The 18,721-nt window shown below is 43.3% G+C and overlaps 1 protein-coding gene across 4 annotated transcripts in view; it reads right to left on the reverse strand.

The window, feature by feature from the left end:
• The window catches only part of DPP6 (dipeptidyl peptidase like 6), a 1,860,394-nt gene that overhangs the window by 133,454 nt on the left and 1,708,219 nt on the right, over positions 1-18,721 (reverse strand). For all 4 annotated transcript variants that reach the window (XM_077491167.1, XM_077491164.1, XM_077491165.1 and 1 more), the window contains exon 11: positions 3,320-3,443. In XM_077491167.1, the coding sequence (XP_077347293.1) occupies positions 3,320-3,443 (124 nt within the window). The remainder of the gene's footprint in view (positions 1-3,319; positions 3,444-18,721) is intronic.

Below are 18,721 nucleotides of genomic sequence, written 5' to 3' on the forward strand. Positions count from 1 at the left end.
TTTACTAACAGCAAATCAGAAATCCAGGACTGTTCACTCACACAGACACTGCAAAACACGTACATTGGTGCTAGAGTGCAGAAATAATGCTTTATTACCTAACGATTTAAATGTCTGCAATTGTGTAAATACAATTCTCATGTAAGAAATCATCATCCACTCCAAGTTACACAGCTAAAATACATGAATACACGGAGGCTAAGTGGTTAGCACTGCAGCACTAGGGATATTGGTTAGAATCCCAAACACGGCTCTACCTGCCTGGAGTTTACATGTCACAGTTCTCCTTGAGCTTGCATGGGTTTCCTCCTACACTTCAAAGACATGGTGGTAGATTAATTGGCTCATGTCCAAATTGGCCCTAGTATGTGTATGTGTAAATGTGAGTTAGGGACCTTAGATTGTAAGCTTCTTGAGGGCAGGGACTGATAGGAATGTACAATTTATATGTAAAGCACTGCATAAATTGTCAGCGCTAAATATGTCTCTGAAATAAATAAATAATGACCTGTACATTGGGGAGACAACCAATCTCTCAACAAATGAATGGCTCAACATAGGAGGGTAAATTCTCCCAGTCAAGACTTAGCAGTCTTCCTACACCTTTAACATTGTCAAACTGAAACAACCATCCCTGAACAGGAGGGCCTTCGTCACTATATATATATATATATATATATATATACACACAGTATCTCACAAAAGTGAGTACACCCCTAACATTTTTCTAAATATTTTATTATATCTTTTCATGTGACAACACTGAAGAAATTACACTTTGCTACAAGTGTACAACTTGTATAACAGTGTAAATTTACCTCAAAATAACGCAACACAGCCATTAATGTCTAAACTGCTGCCAACAAAAGTGAAGTCAAAATGTCCAAATTGGGCCCAAAGTGTCAATATTTTGTGTGGCCACCATTATTTTCCAGCACTGCCTTAACCCTCTTGGGCATGGAGTTCACCAGAGCTTCACAGGTTGCCACTGGAGTTCTCTTCCACTCCTCCATGCTGACACCACCGAGCTGGTCGCTGTTAGAGACCTTGTGCTCCTCTGCCTTCTGTTTGTGGATGACTCAAAGATGCTCAATAGGGTTTAGGTCTGGAGACATGCTTGGCCAGTCCATCACCTTTACCCTCAGCTTCTTTAGCAAGGCATTGGTTGTCTTGGAGGTGTGTTTGGAGTCATTATTATGATTGAATATTGCCCTGTGACCAAGGCTCTGAAGGGAGGGGATCATGCTCTGCTTTAGTATGTCACAGTACATGTTGGCATTCAATGAATTGTAGCTCCCCAGTCCCGGCAGCACTCATGCAGCCCCAGACCATGACACTCCCACCACCATGCATGACTGTAGGCAAGACACACTTGTCTTTGTACTCCTCACCTGGTTGCCGCCACACACGCTTGACACCATCTGAACCAAATAAGTTTATCTTGGTCTCATCAGACGATATGGTTCCAGTAATCCATGTCCTTTGCCTGTTTATCTTCAGCATACTGTTAGTGGAGTTTCTTATGCATCATCTTTAGAAGAGGCTTTCCTCTGGGGTGACAGCTATGCTAACCAATTTGATGCAGTGTGCGGCATATGGTCTGAACACTGACAGGCTGACCCACCACCCCTTCAACCAATGCTGGTAGCACTCATACATCTTTTTCCCAAAGACAACCTCTGGATATGATGCTAAGCATGTGCACTCAACTTCTTTGGTCCTCCATGGTGAGGTCTGTTCTGAGTGGAACCTGTCCTGTTAAACCACTGTATGGTCTTGGACACCATGCTGCAGCTCAGTTTCAGGGTCTTGGCAATCTTCTTATAGCCTAGGCCATCTTTATGTAGAGCAACAATGATTTTTTCAGATCCTCAGTGAGTTCTTTGCCATGAGGTGCCATGTTGAACTTCCAGTGACCAGTATGAGAGAGTGAGAGCGATAACACAAAATTTAACACAAATGCTCCCCATTCACACCTGAGACATTGTAACACTAACGAGTCGCATGACTCTGGGGAGGGAAAATGGCTAATTGGACCCAATTTGGACTCACTTTTGTTGCCAGCAGTTTAGACATTAATGGCTGTGTGTTGAGTTATTTTGAGGGGGCAGCAAACTTACAAGCTGTACTCACTACTTTACATTGTAGCAAAGTGTCATTTCTTCAGTGTTGTCACATGAAAAGATATAATAAAATATTTATAAATATGTGAGAGGTGTACTCACTTTTGTGAGATACTGTATATATATATATATATATATATATATATATATATATGTATGTATGTATGTATGTGTATATATGTATGTGTATATATATATTTATATGTACAATGTAAAGTAGTGAGTTTACAACAGTTGTATTGGCAGTACTGACAAAATCTTATTTATGCCCCCTGACCCCAATTAGTACAAAGAAAATCAGTTATTAATTCAAAACTTTAAATCAAATAATTCTGTGTGTGGTGACTTCAGCGTCCACAGCAGTAGCGGTTGATCCATAAGGGTGCGCGGGCATCACCCCCTCTCTCCAGACACCCCCTCTAAGACCAATGGATAGATTCATGCATTGCCTCCTCTGCCACCCCCTATTCAGGCGCCTGAATTACAGCAGCGGGGGGTGTTTTTGAAGCACCTGATTAGAGCCATAGGCTATAATAGGCTTCAAATAGGTGAACTGCGAGTGCCATGCTTGGCGCTCACAGTCCACCCAGGTATTTAAAAAAAGCAAATGAATATACGCTTTCCTAACACTGAACCGCCTCTCCACCAATCAGGTGTGCGGGCCTGTTACCCATGACCTAATTGACTGAAATGACAGGCACTGTGATTGGACGCCTATCAGGAGGAGAGGACGGGAGGAGACACATGGAGGACACCGCTCGCTTACGCCACCCACTGCCCCATGGAGACAGGGTAAGTGCCCTGCAAATGGCGAGCATTCGATGGGCACAGTGGCTGCATTTGGTGGGGCACAGTGGTAGCATTTGATGGGCATAGTGGTGGCATTCGATGGGCACAATGGCAGCATTTGGTGGCACAGTGGCAGCATTTGATGGAACAGTGGCAGAATTTGATGGCACAGTGGCAGCGTTTGATGAGCACAGTGGCTGCATTTGATGGGCACAGTAGCTGCATTTGATGGGCACAGTGGCTGCAATTGATGGGCACAGTGGCTGCAATTGATGGGCTCCAGCCGCCACTGGTCCACAGTATTTAGCTTCACATCGCTGTTGTAGGATCTCATCTATCACTGGGATGATAAGTGTCTGCTCTGCATTATTACCATTGCAGTGTATTTGGAAACATGCATTTATTACCTTTGTGCATACTCCCGTTATGGCATCGCATAGAGTCAAGATGGAGATGTTCTGGGCCCTGTTTAACCAGTTCACTGCCACCTTGGTGTTGGTTGCCCATTTCACCATGGTTATATAGTACTCTCTGCAATGAGAAGACATTATGAAATAAATTACCTTCATATTTACCAGCATTATACAGTAAATATCCAACATATTTACAATGTGTCTGTTAATCTACATACAATATGTGGGGCTATGTTTTTCAACAGCATTACTGTGTTCCCGGTGCATTTATGATGCAACTGACTGCATTGTAATGTTTCTAATACACTTCTGATATATTGTTTCTTTCAGGGCTGATTCACACCACAAAAATGCACTCCAGATCCGTCCCGGATGCGTTTCTGCATGCGTGTTCTTGATACGTTCCAGTGTGGTTTTGGTGCATTTTTGATACATTTCAGCATGCATTCTATGTGCTTTTTTTCTTCTTTTTTTTTCACTAAACAAGGGTCCAGTGTGTTTTTTTTAATGCGTTCCAGTGCATTTTTGATGTGTTTTACTGCGTTTCAGTACAGTCCAGCTGCATGGTCTAATTTTTTTTCCTGCAACTGGAAAGCCCTGGAACTGACTGTACTGGTGTGAACTATGCCATTTGAAACCATATATCCTACTTTCCATGCGTTTTTGATATAGAAAAAAAACGCACTTGACTGCATGTGGTGTGAACTGGCCCTAAAAGACTGTGGTTTACCTATTTATTTATTTACGTATTTTTAACATATTTTTTTTTTATATATGTATGCAATAATTCAGAGTAATGGAAATGACTGACTGTGTTTTTTTTTATGTAATCTTTATTTAAGCAAGTTTTTCTTACATATACGTAGAAATCAAAGAAAATATCACGTTATATTTAGGTAGTGCAGCCAAAATAATAAAGCATACAGCTGACAGTAAACAAAATTGTACACAAATGAGGATGTAATGGTGGCAACAAAATGGGTCACTATGAAAGTCAATCTGTGGAAATATCACATCATATTGTGCAGATTGTCAGCAGCTGTGAAACTGATGTTTAAATGTGAGAAAACAAAACAGTCATATACAAAACTACACAAAAGAAATTCAAACAAGAAAAAAATATGTCAATGTAGAAACACTCAAACAAGGTTGGGATGCAGAGTTATAAGTGTAAATGGCAATTCAAAGCAGAGCATGGAAGCTAAAAGTATCAAAGCAAACACATGAGACATATCACATATATCATGTGCCCCATATCATATGTCATACCTCAGAGCATACGTCACATGTCACATGTCACATGAGAAACTAGGAGCAGTGCTCAGACCCCCCCCCCCCCCCCATTGGAAGAAGTGCAGACGCTGATGAAGGGGTTTGTGGAGGCACTGAAGCCCCTGAAATATAATGGATCCAAGTGGCCCAAACCATGCAGAACTCACTGTACCAGGGCTTTACATGTAGCCACCCATTCCTCCATCTCCGTTATGTTGTTCACTAGGCGTACCCACTCTGAACAGCAAAGAATCTTTTTCCAATAGATTTAAATCAGGCGCCGTTTAAAAGATGAGGCAAAACGCATTTGTGCTAATGGCTCAGAGGGATGGAGGGTACATGAAGTAGAAGCTGCATTGGTGAATCAGGCATGTCAATATCAAGGATCAACCTGATTTGAGCTCTGATATCCTTGAGGCATTCCCACCAAAATATGCAGGAAGGTACTGCATTTAAAAAAAAAAAACAAACATGTCATACTTACTTACTCTGCGTTTTGCACAGAGCAGCCCGGATTCTCCTCTGCTAGGGTCCCCCACCAGCGCTCTGGGCCCCTCCCCCTTGCCAAGTGCCCCTACAACACTTGCTGTGGGGGCACTCGTGTGTGCTCGCTTTTGCATCCATAAGACACAGAAGGTGCGGCTCAGCCCCCCCCCCTTTGCTCTCTCTTCACTGGCTGAGATTGATAGCAGCATCTCATCTCAGCCAATCACTAGGGAGAGACACGGAGAGCCTCGGGTCTCATGCACATCGCTGGATTGAGATCAGGTTTAGGTGAGTATTGGGGGGGCTGAGGGGGGAGCTGCTTACTAAGCCCTTGTACACATGGTTGGAGATTCCGACGGAAAATGTCCGATCGGACCGTGTTGTCAGATAATCCAACTGTGTGTGGGCTCCATCAGACTGTTTTCGTCGGAATATCCAACGGACAAAGTTTTAGAGCTGGGCTATAAAACTTTCCGACAACATGATCCGATCGGACTTTGTCCGATTGTGTGTAGAGAATTCCGATCGGACAAAGTGCCACGCATGCTCAGATCAAATTCCTAGAACAAAGCTATTGGCTACTAGCCTGAACGTAGTCCCGCCGTAACAAAATAACGTCATCACGTTACGTACGATCGGATTTTCCGACAACTTTGTCCGACTGTGTGTATGCAACACAAGTTTCGGACAAAATCCGTCAGACAAAATCCGACGGATTTTGTTGTCGGAATGTCCGACCATGTGTACAAGGCAAAATGCACGAAGGCAAATAACCTTCAGCCATTACAACCTTGCTAATGTTATAATGTTTTTTTTATATTCCATTGTTATTATACAAAACAATGTAAGGCCGCGTACACACGGGCGGATTGTCTGTCCAACTTAGTCCGCTGAAACGTGTTTCAGCGGACAATCCGCTCGTGTGTGGGCTTCAGCTGACTTTTTCAGAGGACAGTCTGGCGGACTAAGTCTTTCGGAATTTCCGTAATTTTGTCTGTCCAAACTTGGTTTTGTCCGTCCAAACTTGGTTTCAGCGGACAGTCCGCTCGTGTGTAGGCAAGTTGAACGGACTAAGTATGGCGCATGCTCAGAAAGGATTTACACGGCCGAAGGTTGCATTGCAGTGTATTGGACGTCGTTTTTCTAGTTCCGTCGTACGTGCTGTACACGTCATCGCGCAAGCTTTCAACGGACTGTCTGTTCATCGTGTGTGGTCAAGTCCATTCATTCAAATGTTGGACGGACTGTCTGTCGGATTGTCTGACGAACTTAATTGGCCAGACAATCCGCCCGTGTGTACGCGGCCTTAGAAACACAAAAAACAAATACATTGCAGCATGAAACAGTATGCATTAAAAATGTAACAGGTTACTACAGTTACTGTCAGAATTATAAGTAGAATCTAAGGGGGAATGAGTAGCACTGTAACAATCAGATAAAGAGAGTATAATAAAAATGGAATGGAATGTAAAAAAAAAAATGAATTCCATCCATTATTAGAAGATAGCAATTGATCAGAGAAAGAGTGGTCTCTCACCCCCCCAAATGCATTCCTTATGTAGAAGATATTTATATATATATTTGTTGTCTTGAAGCTGCTCCAACCAGCCCAGATTTCATTATGTTTATCTTCTCTAGAACCTAATTAATGTACCTTATAACTTGTAATTGCAGTATGTATACAGGGACAGACATACTGTAATATCCTGTTACATATGCAGGCAATTCTTTCTACTTTCTGCTCCTCTATATAATTACAGTCCACCAGACAGGGTCTAAAAACACAAATGATTGCACTGGTAGATCAAACAAAACAAGCCACAACAATAGGGTGGAATTGTAAACAGCATACATAAAATTAGGTTTCCTGTGCTAATAATGAATAAAATTTGATACGACAACATGCAAATTGAGTCTAGTGCATATAAATCAAAAGTCCCATGTGTTAAAACAGTCAATAATAACACAGCATAAAAGTTCTAAGCCCCTGTACACACGGTCGGAGATTCTGCCAACCAAATCCGTCGGATTTTGTCCGTCAGATTTAGTCTGACGGATTGTGTCCGAAACTGTTGCATACACACGGTCGGACTAAGTTGTCGAAAAATCCGATCTTTCAGAACGTGATGATGTAATTTCGTTACGATGGGACTAGATTCAGGCTAGTAGCCAATAGCTTTGATGTAGGAATTTGATCTGAGCATGTGTGGCACTTGGTCCGATCAAAATTCTCTACACATGATCGGATTACGTCCGACCGGCCCAGTTGGTCGGGAAATATTTCCAACATGTTGGAAAATTGGGTCCGACGGAAATTCGGACAGAATCAGTCTGATGCATACCACACACAGCCGGATTATCTGACGACACGGTCCGATAAGACGCATTCCGACGGATTCTCCGACCATGTGTACAAGGGCTAAGTCCGCCAGATAGTCTGATCGTGTGTACGCGGCATAAGTGTAAAGGTTCCAATTTTGTATAAGCCCAACAAGTGAGTCCAATTTACAAATATAGATGATGATCCAAAAGGCGAATCACCCGAGTGCGCCTCTACCATAAGGTAGGAAGTGGCTTCTTCCCAGAGACTATGGATTCTTAATTAGAAAGAGTCAAAAGTATGTATAGTAAAAATATATGTAGCACCCTCTACCTGAAGGTAGGTGCTAGAGTAGGATTTTTCTGAGCTCAGGATATGTGCAGGTAAATTTAGGCAGGCTTATGCTGCACACTGGGCCTGTCTGTTTTGATTTTGGGACTGGGAGTGTACAGTGTAGTGGTGGGTGTGGTCAGCTGTACTTTGATTCAGAGATGCCTCCCTATTGTCAGAAAGATGTGGGATGGGATTGTGGGATTGTCAGAATGGGGGTCGGACCTGAAGTCTGAGTGGCAGGCAGCTCACGGGAGGAGCTCTGACCAATTACCTCTCAGTTCAGGCCTCCCATATAAGCTGGCATCACATGCTACCGGGGGGGGGGGGGGTGGGGGGCTGGGATCAGAAAAAGACAGAATGGAGTACTAGGCTGCTGTTTCGGGCATCCCCATGCGGGGGACGTGGGACGCGAGGAGGAGGGCTGGGGAAGCCATTGAGATGCTTTGGAGAGTAGAGATCTTCACCCGGGAGCTGGTGTCGGTTTGCTGTGACTGAGAAACACAGGACTTGTACACAGATGAAGGTTGGTGAAGAAGAAGTGGCAGTAAAGAGTCAAGAGGAAAGTCACAGAATTAAAGTCAAACTGCTGTGACTGAGGTACACAAGACTTGTACTTTGAAGGAGGTCAACGTTGAGGAAGTATACAAGATCTGTGAGAGAAGTGAGGAATGCTGTGGCTGGGGAACGCAGTGTTTGCAATCTTGGACCGGCTGGTATCAGTAGTCTAACTATTACCATGTGTCAAGCTATCGGGGAGAAGTACCGTGCTTCTTTAGCTTGGTAAGCACTTTGATAATAACTTCCAAAAGTCTGTGTGACTGTCCAGATTCTCTAAACAACTGGGGAGAGGTAGTGTGTGTCTTTATTGAGTTGTCTAATGGGCCTATTGAGTTGTCTCAGTCACACTATTCAAAAGGACATTAAAGTACATCAATCAAGCAGAGGATTATTCAGAGTGATTCTTGTTTGTAGTACTTGAAGTAAAACAAGACTAAATCTAACAGTTTTGCAGTGGAACTTTGTACAGGAGAAGTGATGCTCTGCGGGAGTTAGTGCAGAGGAGAAGGAGCAATAGTCTGCAGCGGGAGAAGTACTGAAGGAATAGACTATGGCGATTTCTTATGGCAAGACAGAAGTTATTGATTAATGCTCTGCAAATCTGAATACAAGTCAACAAATGGTATGGACATCCCATATCGTTCCTTGTGCTACCCAAGTTATATCCCGCAATAAACGTAACAATAAACGTAACGAACGTAACGTAACTTGCAGCAGGGTGATTGGTGGATTGCTAGTAACCAAGTGGTGACAACACCGCTACATTTGGAGGTCCCACAGAGATCTGCCTTCACAGGTAGCGTCAACAACCTGGGGAGCCTGTTTTGCCACATTTGGGATACATCGAGGGAAAAAGGACTGCGTGTTTGCCTCTTAAGTGATTTTGTTACAGGTTACTATGCCCATAGCATTGCCAAGTGCTGTCACCCATAGCAACTATCCAGGATCAGCGCAGCCTGTGCACCTCCTTCACCCAATTGTACCAGTGGACACTCACAACAGTAACAAATCCTGCAGCTCAGTGACTGTGATCATGTGCTGTCACCCTTGGCAACCACGGCGGGTGATCACGTTCAAAGGATTACAAATATGTCTGATGCTTTGCACGGCGCAGGCATCACCCACTGTTCGCAAATAGCTTCATTGTCCTGCTAAACACAGTCGAGAGTGGGGAGTGAGATTGTGGATGTCTACTGTTGCCCTTAGTAACATGGATACAAGGGGGTGTCGTTGACTTGTATTCAGATTTGCAGAGGTTCTGCACGCGTCAGTCCCTTACCGTAGGACCTCGCAATGGAGACACTCTCCTGTGTCAATGGTGACTGCTGCCAAGTTAGCCTGAAATTCAATGATGTGTGCCACCAGGTGTCGCCCTGGTGCACTCTGAAAATGTATGGTTACAGTTCCTCGCACACTAACTAGTGGGGGATGGAGCCGTGCCCCAGAGGAGAAGCTAACAAGTGTTTAGCGCGCACCAGACACGAGGCAGAGCAAGATGTCGGAAGGATGTTCAGAAGACATCCGCAATGCAGTGGTCGTCTGACGTGCAGGATCGGGTGCTGGTGGCATTTGATCAGTGCTGACTGGAGGACTGGCCTTGGGAGTGGTCGCAGGAGTGGAGTGACTGTGTATTCTCTGTCTGAGACGCCACAGACCTACAGCTGGGGTCAGGTCCTGGGCCCGGGTGGACACTGCAGGGACCCATTAACTCGTCTAGGACCGGTACAGCAAGAGACTCTGTATTACTCCACCTGTCTGATTACCAGTTTATTACCAGTTTATGCATGCCACAGATACAGATACAGAAGGCTGGAGAGGGCCATGCGTCACCTACCCCAATGGTGAAGGAACTTTCATCTGGATCGTCCGTCTCAGAGCTCTCTGAAGATAAGACTGAAGAGGATGTCGAGGAGACCCGTGGCCTGGCCAGGGGCTCGGAGGTTGCAAATGCTATCTAGTTGAGCTTTAACCTGATGCTTAATGGCGATAGGCACATTGTGTGGGGCACATTGTATTGGTTGAATGGTAGGATCAAGCTCAAAACGAACCTCTCCTGGAACAGAGACTATCAGGCCCTCAACACATCACTGCAGGCACTGCAGCAAGAATTTACTGTTTTGTCAGTGGCCTAGCCTAGATTCCATTAGTTCCCCTGAATACAACTTTAGTTTGGTGCTACTAGGCTGAAGGGGTGCTCTGGGTGCCAGTTTCATTTTGTCCTTTATACTCATTACATCATACGTTGCACCCGAGTCCAGCTGGCAGGGTTGGATTATATTGTTTAATGTGAGGTTTACAAACCATTTTTTGCCCGTTGTGTTTACAGCACCAATGCATTCTGATAAGTAAACCATATCAGTGTTAAGCAGGTGTGCGTCCTCCGGATCTGACATTTGCTCAATTGTGTGCAGCTTCCTTGCTTACATTTTACTGGAGAGACACACTCTTGCAAAGTGATTTTGTTTACCACATGCAGTACAGATTTTCCCATATGCAGGACACTTTTCTTTCTCTCGTACATGCACATTGCCACAATACTTGCATGATGCAGGCTTCCTCCCCGGTGAGTTATGTAGGTGACCCTTGTGCTGAAACTTATGCTGGTGGTTTTTTAAGCTTTGCTGTTGTTTAGAGGCTGCATTGATATTGTCAATCAGTTCATCCTGGTCCATAGCTTTCATAAGTTTGTCAGTAAGTTCTGCAGTGCGACATATCTCAATTGCTGTTTGTAGATATAAATCACGTTTCCTCAATAGGTGGTGGCGTGTGCTTTCACTGGTGATACCCAAAACTATTTTATCACAAATAAGTTCATCTCTCAGAGAGCCATACTCACAGCTTGCAGCTTTTTCTCTTAGCCGTGTGAGAAACCTGTCTATTGATTCAGAGTCTTCTTGCTTACAGCAGCCAAATATATATCTTTCATATATTACATTTTTAGAGGGTCTGAAGAAAGCTTCTAATGCATCCAGAATGATTTTGGTGTCCTTCTTTTGCTCCTCTGTGAGGTTCAGATTATGCTTGTACACATGGAGGCATTCACTGCCCATCACCCTTCTCAGTGTGGCTGCTTGCACTGCTGCAGGCTTCTCATTTAACCCTGTGGCTAGGGAGTAGTCCTCAAACTCAGCCCTGAAATTGTCCCAATTACTGCTGACATCTCCACTCACCCTCATTGCTTCAGGCAGTGGAATTCTGTTAGCTGCCATGATGCTGTTTTCCTTGCTGCAAATACTCAGCATCCAGGACAGGACTGCAATTGTCAGGAGGCACAATCAATTCCAAGAACACTCACATCGAGGCTAGCAGGCTCTCAGCATCAAGTGTGTAGAAAGAGCATGGATCCAGAAATCTTCTGACACCATGTTTGAAATGATATATGTAAAGAGACAACACAAGCCATTACTGTACAGAAACCATGTTTACTGCATGGACCGGTAGGAACAGGAAACAACACACAGGAAGAAGTACAACAGAGATGAACCATAGAGTTGCATTTAAATAAACATTTCATCCATACCAAATTCCCTATCTACTGAGCTTCAGCAGGAGCAGCAGAGGAACTACTGTATATCAAACAAATGGTACTACTGTGCTCAGCAAAAACTTCAGTACAACCCCACAGGCTCTCCACTAGTTCGTCCTGTGCTTTTCCTATCAGAGCACCCACGTACACCCAATGGGTCAGCAGGGCCTCTGATTCCTGTGTTCTGCCTGGCAAGGGGAAGTTCAAGGAGTTGCCCAGACTCTCCTGGTTCCAGTGGGAGGTACAGCAGAGAGTTGCTCGAGAATGGGGCCTGGACAATCCTTACGTTCCAGCACAGGTCATGGAAGTTGTTGAGAACTCCCTGGAGTAATGGCAGAATGACCTGATTTGGGACTACCTGCATGTTCCTAAACCAGAACGGGTGCTGGAGAGTGAGGTCTGGGTACGTTTCCAGGACATCCGTTGAGAGTGGAAGCTTGGAAGGGCTATCTACAAAGACAAGGTTCTGGGCACAAAAGCAGGTCAAAACACCCAAAGCTACTCTATCTCTGTCAGAGGGGAAGGGGACAATCGGAAGAGGTTGCAGGACCCATGGTACTATCTGTGAGCCGGGAGTTTGTGTAGCCACAGGTGAGATACTGTACCCATTTGGACTGCTGGATTGCATTTGGGTTAGGGTGGGTTTCCTCAATGACTAGCTTAGTGTGGGATGTTTGCCACTCAGGGTGCCTGGCTAGGATGATGTCATGGACACCGGGGTGTGCTGCCCCTGCGTAAACCCCTTTTTTTCACTTGCTTTAAAACAAGGACTCCTTGTTAGGAGCCAAACAGAAAGTTTATTTGCCCACGGGCACATGTGTTTAATCATTGTCGTGTCTGCCTAAGCTGCACTCTGCTGGAGGTCTCTTAGACTCCTTTTGAGGGAGTGACAGTCCTATCAGGGAACCACATACCACGTCTGGACTAATTGGAAAAAAAATGTGTGTTAGTTCTGTCACCAGAGAGAGGATTATAACCCCCTCCGTTTGGTGAAGTGTTTATGTTCAGTGAGTTTGTACAGTTAATTGTGTGTCGTTTATGTCTTCTTTTAGGAAACTCTGGAATGTGACGGCTATCTATCCCCACCATTGGAAAGGATGAAGACCTGTGGTAGGCAAAGTATTCCTCCCAAGGGAGCAATGCTCTGGTTCCACTTGTGTGTGATATTAGTTGCAGGGATCTGCAGTCAGGATGTATAATGTGTGTAAATGTATATGGTCATAATGTACAAATGTAATTTTTGTAATTTGTATACAATGTTACCCCATTTAAGTTTGTGTTTTTCTCCCTTCCCCATCCAACTAATTGATATGGGATGCCTTTCCTTCTTAATTATTATTATTATACGGGATTTATATAGCGCCAACAGTTTGTGCAGCACTTTACAACATGAGGGCAGACAGTACACTTACAATACAAATCAATACAGGAGGGACTAGAGGGCCCTGCTCGTTAGAGCTTACAGGAGGTGTTTTGCAAATTAATTTCCCACAACTGAGGACAGTTGTGATTTTCAGTGATTGTAGCACCCTCTACCTGAAGGTAGGTGCTAGAGTATGATTTTTCTAAGCTCAGGATATGTGCAGGTAAATTTAGGCAGGCTTATGCTGCGCGCTGGGCCTGTCTATTTTGAATTTGGGACTGGGAGTGTATAGTGTAGTGGTGGATGTGATCACCTGTACCCTGATTCAGGGATGCCTCCCCTATTGTCAGAAAGATGTTTCTGGAATGGGGGTCGGACCTGAAGTCTGAATGGCAGGCAGCTCATGTGAGGAGCTCTGACCTCCCGTATAAGCTGGGATCACGTGCTACTGGGGGGTCTGGTAGCAGAAAAAGTCAGAATGGAGTACTAGGCTGCTGTTCCTGGCCTCCCCACGCGGGGGATGTGGGACGCGTGGAGGAGGGCTGGAGGAGCCATTGAGATGTTTTGGAGAGTAGAGATCTTCATACGGGAGCTGGTGTTGGGTTGCTGTGACTGAAGAACATGGGACTTGTACACAGATGATGGTTGGTGAAGAAGAAGTAGCAGTAAAGAGTCAGGAGGAAAGTTGCAGAACTAAAGTCAAGCTGCTGTGACCGAGGAACACAGGACTTGTACTTTGAAGGAGGTCAGCGTTAAGGAAGTATACAAGATCTGTCAGAATAGTGAGGAATGCTGTATCTGGGGAATGCAGTCTTTGCAATCTTGGACTGGCTGGTATCAGTAGTCCACCTATTACCACGTGTCAAGCTATTGGGGAGAGGTACTGTGCTTCTTTAGCTTGGTAAGCACTTTGGTAATAACTTCCAAAAGTCTGTGTGACTGTCCAGATTCTCTAAGCTGCCGGGGAGAGGTAGTGTGTGTCTCTGGCCTATTGAGTTGTCTCAGTCACACTATTCAAAAGGACTTTAAAGTACATCAATCAAGCAGAGGATTATTCAGAGTGATTCTTGTTTGTAGTACTGGAAGTAAAACAGTTTTGCAGTGGAAGTTTGTAGTGCAGAGGAGAAGGAGCAATAGTCTGCAGCGGGAGAAGAGCTGAAGGAATAGACTATGAAGTATGGCGATTTATTATTGCAAGACAGAAGTTATTGATTAATGCTCTGCAAATCTGAATACAAGCCAACAAATGATATTGGCATCCCATATCTACCCTTTTCCTAAGTTATAACCCATTATATCCCACAATAAACATAACAAAACTACGCAAATGACTGCTTATTGTCTTAACTGATATATGGGGGGTCTGGCAGCAGGGTGATTGGTCATAACCAAGTGGTGACAACACCGCTACATATCATTTGGGATGGAAACCATTTACTCCTTTCCTCCTCTACGATCAGTGCAGTCTCGTAAACAATGGTAAAGATGATGTCATCATACCATGTCGGGGAAATAAATTGAAAGAAACCTACAGTGTAAAACTGTATAGTAAATGTATTAAAAACAAGGAAATACTAGTCACTCACAAAGTGAATCATAAAAGCAAACATGTATATAAAAGAGAACTGGTCCCAGGACCTGATCCAACCACTTGTGGTTTTGGCATGTGTGGTGAAGTTTTAGGTTTGGTTCACACTATTGCAAATTGGATGTGGGTTTCCCTGCATACAATTCGCATAGCAGGAGATTGTGACCAGCTGTCTATGGAGCCGGTTCACTCATCTCCACAGTGACACAGTGCGAATTGCACCGGATTCCTATGCGTCTTTTGGTTCATTTCAGGTTCTGAGTTCAGCCCAAAATTTGGGCTGAAATCAGACCTGAAACGGTGAATGGAGACGCATGGACTCCTGCTGTGAGGAAATACACCACATTGGTAAGCATTTATAATTATTGAATTTTCTGTGCTTTTAGATGAAATTTTAGTGTCTTTTTAAACCTTAAGGCACCGTTCACACCTAGGTGTGAAACACACAAAACATGGGTCGCACTTGCGATCACATTACTTTCAATGGCACCCCAATTGCACCGCGATTATAGCCCAGACAAATCGCAGTAAAATTGCGGTAAAGTTGTGCAAACAAAAGCGTGGGACGCCTGTCGCCCAAAAGAAGTTCTGGAACTTATTTGGGCGACAGGCATCCCGTGATTTTGCCATGATTTGTCGGGTGACAATTGTGGCAAAATCGTGCCGCGATTGTGTTGCCATTGAAAGTAGTGGAATTGCAAGCATGTCCTGTGTTTTGCAGCAATTCGGGAATCGTGGGCTTTCCGCAACACCTAGGTGTGAACAGAATGCTCTTGGTAGTCAGAGAGGTAGCGGTCAGGGCTGCCTCGGCTTTAAGTCATAAGAGGGAACTCAAGAACAGAAGTTTTTATATTCATAGTCATTTTTTTTTTTACTTAGCTCAAAAAGGGATTTTAAAGAGGAAGTAAACCCTGATGGGTTTTACTTCCTCTTTTGTCCCCTGCAAAGTAAAACCACAATGGGCTAGTATGCATTTCATACTAGCCCAATAAGTGGCACTTACCTGCAAACGAAGCCCGCGCTGTCCCCGCTGGAGGCCGTATCCATCTTCGCCTCTTGCTTTTGGGGCTGCGGACTCCGGCTCTGTGACTGGCGGGAGCCACGTGACATCATTTCATGCGCGCTGGAGCCACCAGTCACGGCACTCACTTGGGAAGAAGCGTCACGGAGGGCCGTTTCTTCACAGTGCATGTGCCAATGACATCATTGGCGCACTATAAGGTGAATATCTCCTCAACGGTGCCCCTTTAGGAGATATTTACAGTACCTCATTCTAGGCTTACCTATAGGTACAAGTTCTAAAAAGGGTTTACAACCACTTTAAGGTGTAAGGGTTGGATTGCTCCACTTTTATGTTTGTATCATTACAAATGTTATGTTGTTCTTGTATTATATTTACAAAAAATTAAAGAATATACAAAATAACAGTTTGTATAAATCATTTTTTTCATCATAAATCACGGTGTTTATTTATTTTGTACAATTCCTGAGTCTTGTTAATCATCCCTATAATTCCAAATCTCCATCTGTACAGCAAAATTCTGGTTTACTGTGCAGACACGTTCCCATATTTCTGGCAATGAAATGTAAAAATGAAAGAACCCAAGCGCTGTCCTTTACAGTATTTTATTGAAGGGGGTTTTGGCTGCTTTTTGCCCCCCTCTCTATAGCATGACTGCTTTTAGTGTCAGTAGCGGCACCAAAGAGTGGTGCAGAATTTGTAGGGAAAATTGAGATGTCCCTTTTTTCATCATAGCAGTGGTACACTTAATTTTCATTGCTACATATAGAGGAATGATGATGATTATATGCCTGGAAAACATCCAAAAGTCCCTGCTAGTTTTGTTTCTGGATGACTGATAAAGAACAGCAGCACTTATAAGGAACACTGATTAGCTTTATCTAATAAGCTTGTACTCGGAGTCCGTGCTGATTGATTATTCAGGACTGGGTGAACATTTCAAGTGCAAAACTGAGCCAGATATTCCAACACAAACTGACATTTCTGATTACAAGATGAATGCCCTGTTCTTGCAAATGGAAAAAGCCAGACCACTTATGCCGAACTCTGCAAGGTTTATGTGTTTGTGCAAGTAATTGTCAGGGTTGATACACTGTGTTATTATTTAGCAAATTGATGGCTGGAAATAATATACACTTTTATTTACTCAGTTATCGCTAAATCCATTTTAATCAGGATACATTGGCCAACTTTAGGATCCCAAATATTTTTCATGAAATGCATGTTTTATGCCTTAACTACTTCATTTGGATTCTTTATAAAGAGTTGGATTAATGATTTAGAGATATGGAAAGGTTTATGCATAGCATACTAGCTCATTATGAATTACTTACCTGAGATCGAAGCCCCTACAGCCATCCTCGTACACCGCTCCGGCGGTTGGCATCGCTCCCGGAGTTACTTCCGGGTATAGCGGACTCCGATGCTGTAATTGACCAGAGCCACGATGATGTCACTCCTGTGCATTGTGTGCGGGAGCCGCCGGCAATGGCACACTCACTGAAGCAACGGCACGTACGTGCCATTGCTTCAGTTTGCTTCAGTGTGCATGTGCCGATGGCGTCGGCACATGCAAATACAGGGGATGACTCCTAAACCTTTCAGATTTAGGAGATGTCCAGAGTAGCTAAAAGTAAGCCTTATTATAGGCTTACCTATAGCAAAAAGTGTGTTGTAAGGGTTTACAACCACATTAAGTATGTTATATTAGCTATGATGGGGGAATTACTGGGAGGGGTGAGTTTAGGGAGGGAGTGGTAAGGGGTTGTGTGGTCTTGCGTGACCTTGAACTAGCCTTCAGGTCTTTGTATTGTGAAAGTTTATGCTCTTGCCACTTTTTGTTTTTTGTTCTTTTTTTTTTTTTTTTTTTTAATTACAGAGTTGTCCCTTTATAATACTTTCTGCAAAATGAATAAAGGAGAATTTTCCAAAAAGAAAAATAGTATAAGCTAAAATTTACATGTTTAACCCTAACAAATTGTTTTGCCTACAGTTCTAATTATATTTATTTTGCCTGAAAAGAAATTGGTTTTGTTAGAGCCCAAAATAGAGGCGCCCATACCAACTCTGTATGTTGAGCTCTAGAATAGCTGGGTAGGCTGTTATGGCAGCAGTTTTACCACTGCTTCTGTTAAAATTATATTCTAATATAATAATTATATTATATAATATAAAAAAAATATCATTTACATTTATAAACATAGCCTATATGCTTAAAATATAAATTTATTACAAAATATTTTAAAAACCTGAATATGTGAAATGATGTTTTTGATGAGTTCACTGCCTGTAATGTGCTCACATTATTTAAAAAACAAAAAAAACAAAAAAAACTGCCTTACCACAGACCCTAATGTTTGAACACACAAGCAGATTAGATATGTCAGATCAACAAACTATGTAGTGCGCGGATCTAAAGTATTGTCCATTCACAATATATATCAAGAAGACCTTCACATTGTGCTGTGGTTGGTAAACATCTGACTTGACAGTTCAAGTCAGGTTTTTATTGCTGTCAACAAATCCGTCCAGCACCTGACCCTAAACTCTACTAAGGTTACAGCAAAAAAAATACTGCAAAACACATACTCCACCACATTGAAAAAAAACACCCTCCACCAGGTGTTGTTGGAGGTTGTTTTGGTTATGCACTATTTTGGTTATGCACTATTTTGGTTATGCATTTGGCCGTGACCTCAATAAATCCTTGAGGTTTAGGATGGAGTGCTGTTTCTTTCAGTTTTATGATTTTTTTTATTTTTATTGCTGTCTATGTCCCTACTGAGGATGTTAGTTCTTTCTATTTGTCCTGGAGACCTTTGTAAGCAGAACAGAAAGTGGTAGGGAATGAAAAACTTTATCGTTATCACCAGAAACAAGAGGAAAATGTCTCACTTTGGAGAGTCTTCCTCTCATTGTTGCGATGTGG

Source organism: Lithobates pipiens, unplaced genomic scaffold (assembly GCF_037356315.1).
Source record: "Lithobates pipiens isolate NorthernLeopardFrog02 unplaced genomic scaffold, aLitPip1_a1.2 Scaffold_19, whole genome shotgun sequence".
Taxonomy (NCBI): domain Eukaryota; kingdom Metazoa; phylum Chordata; class Amphibia; order Anura; family Ranidae; genus Lithobates; species Lithobates pipiens.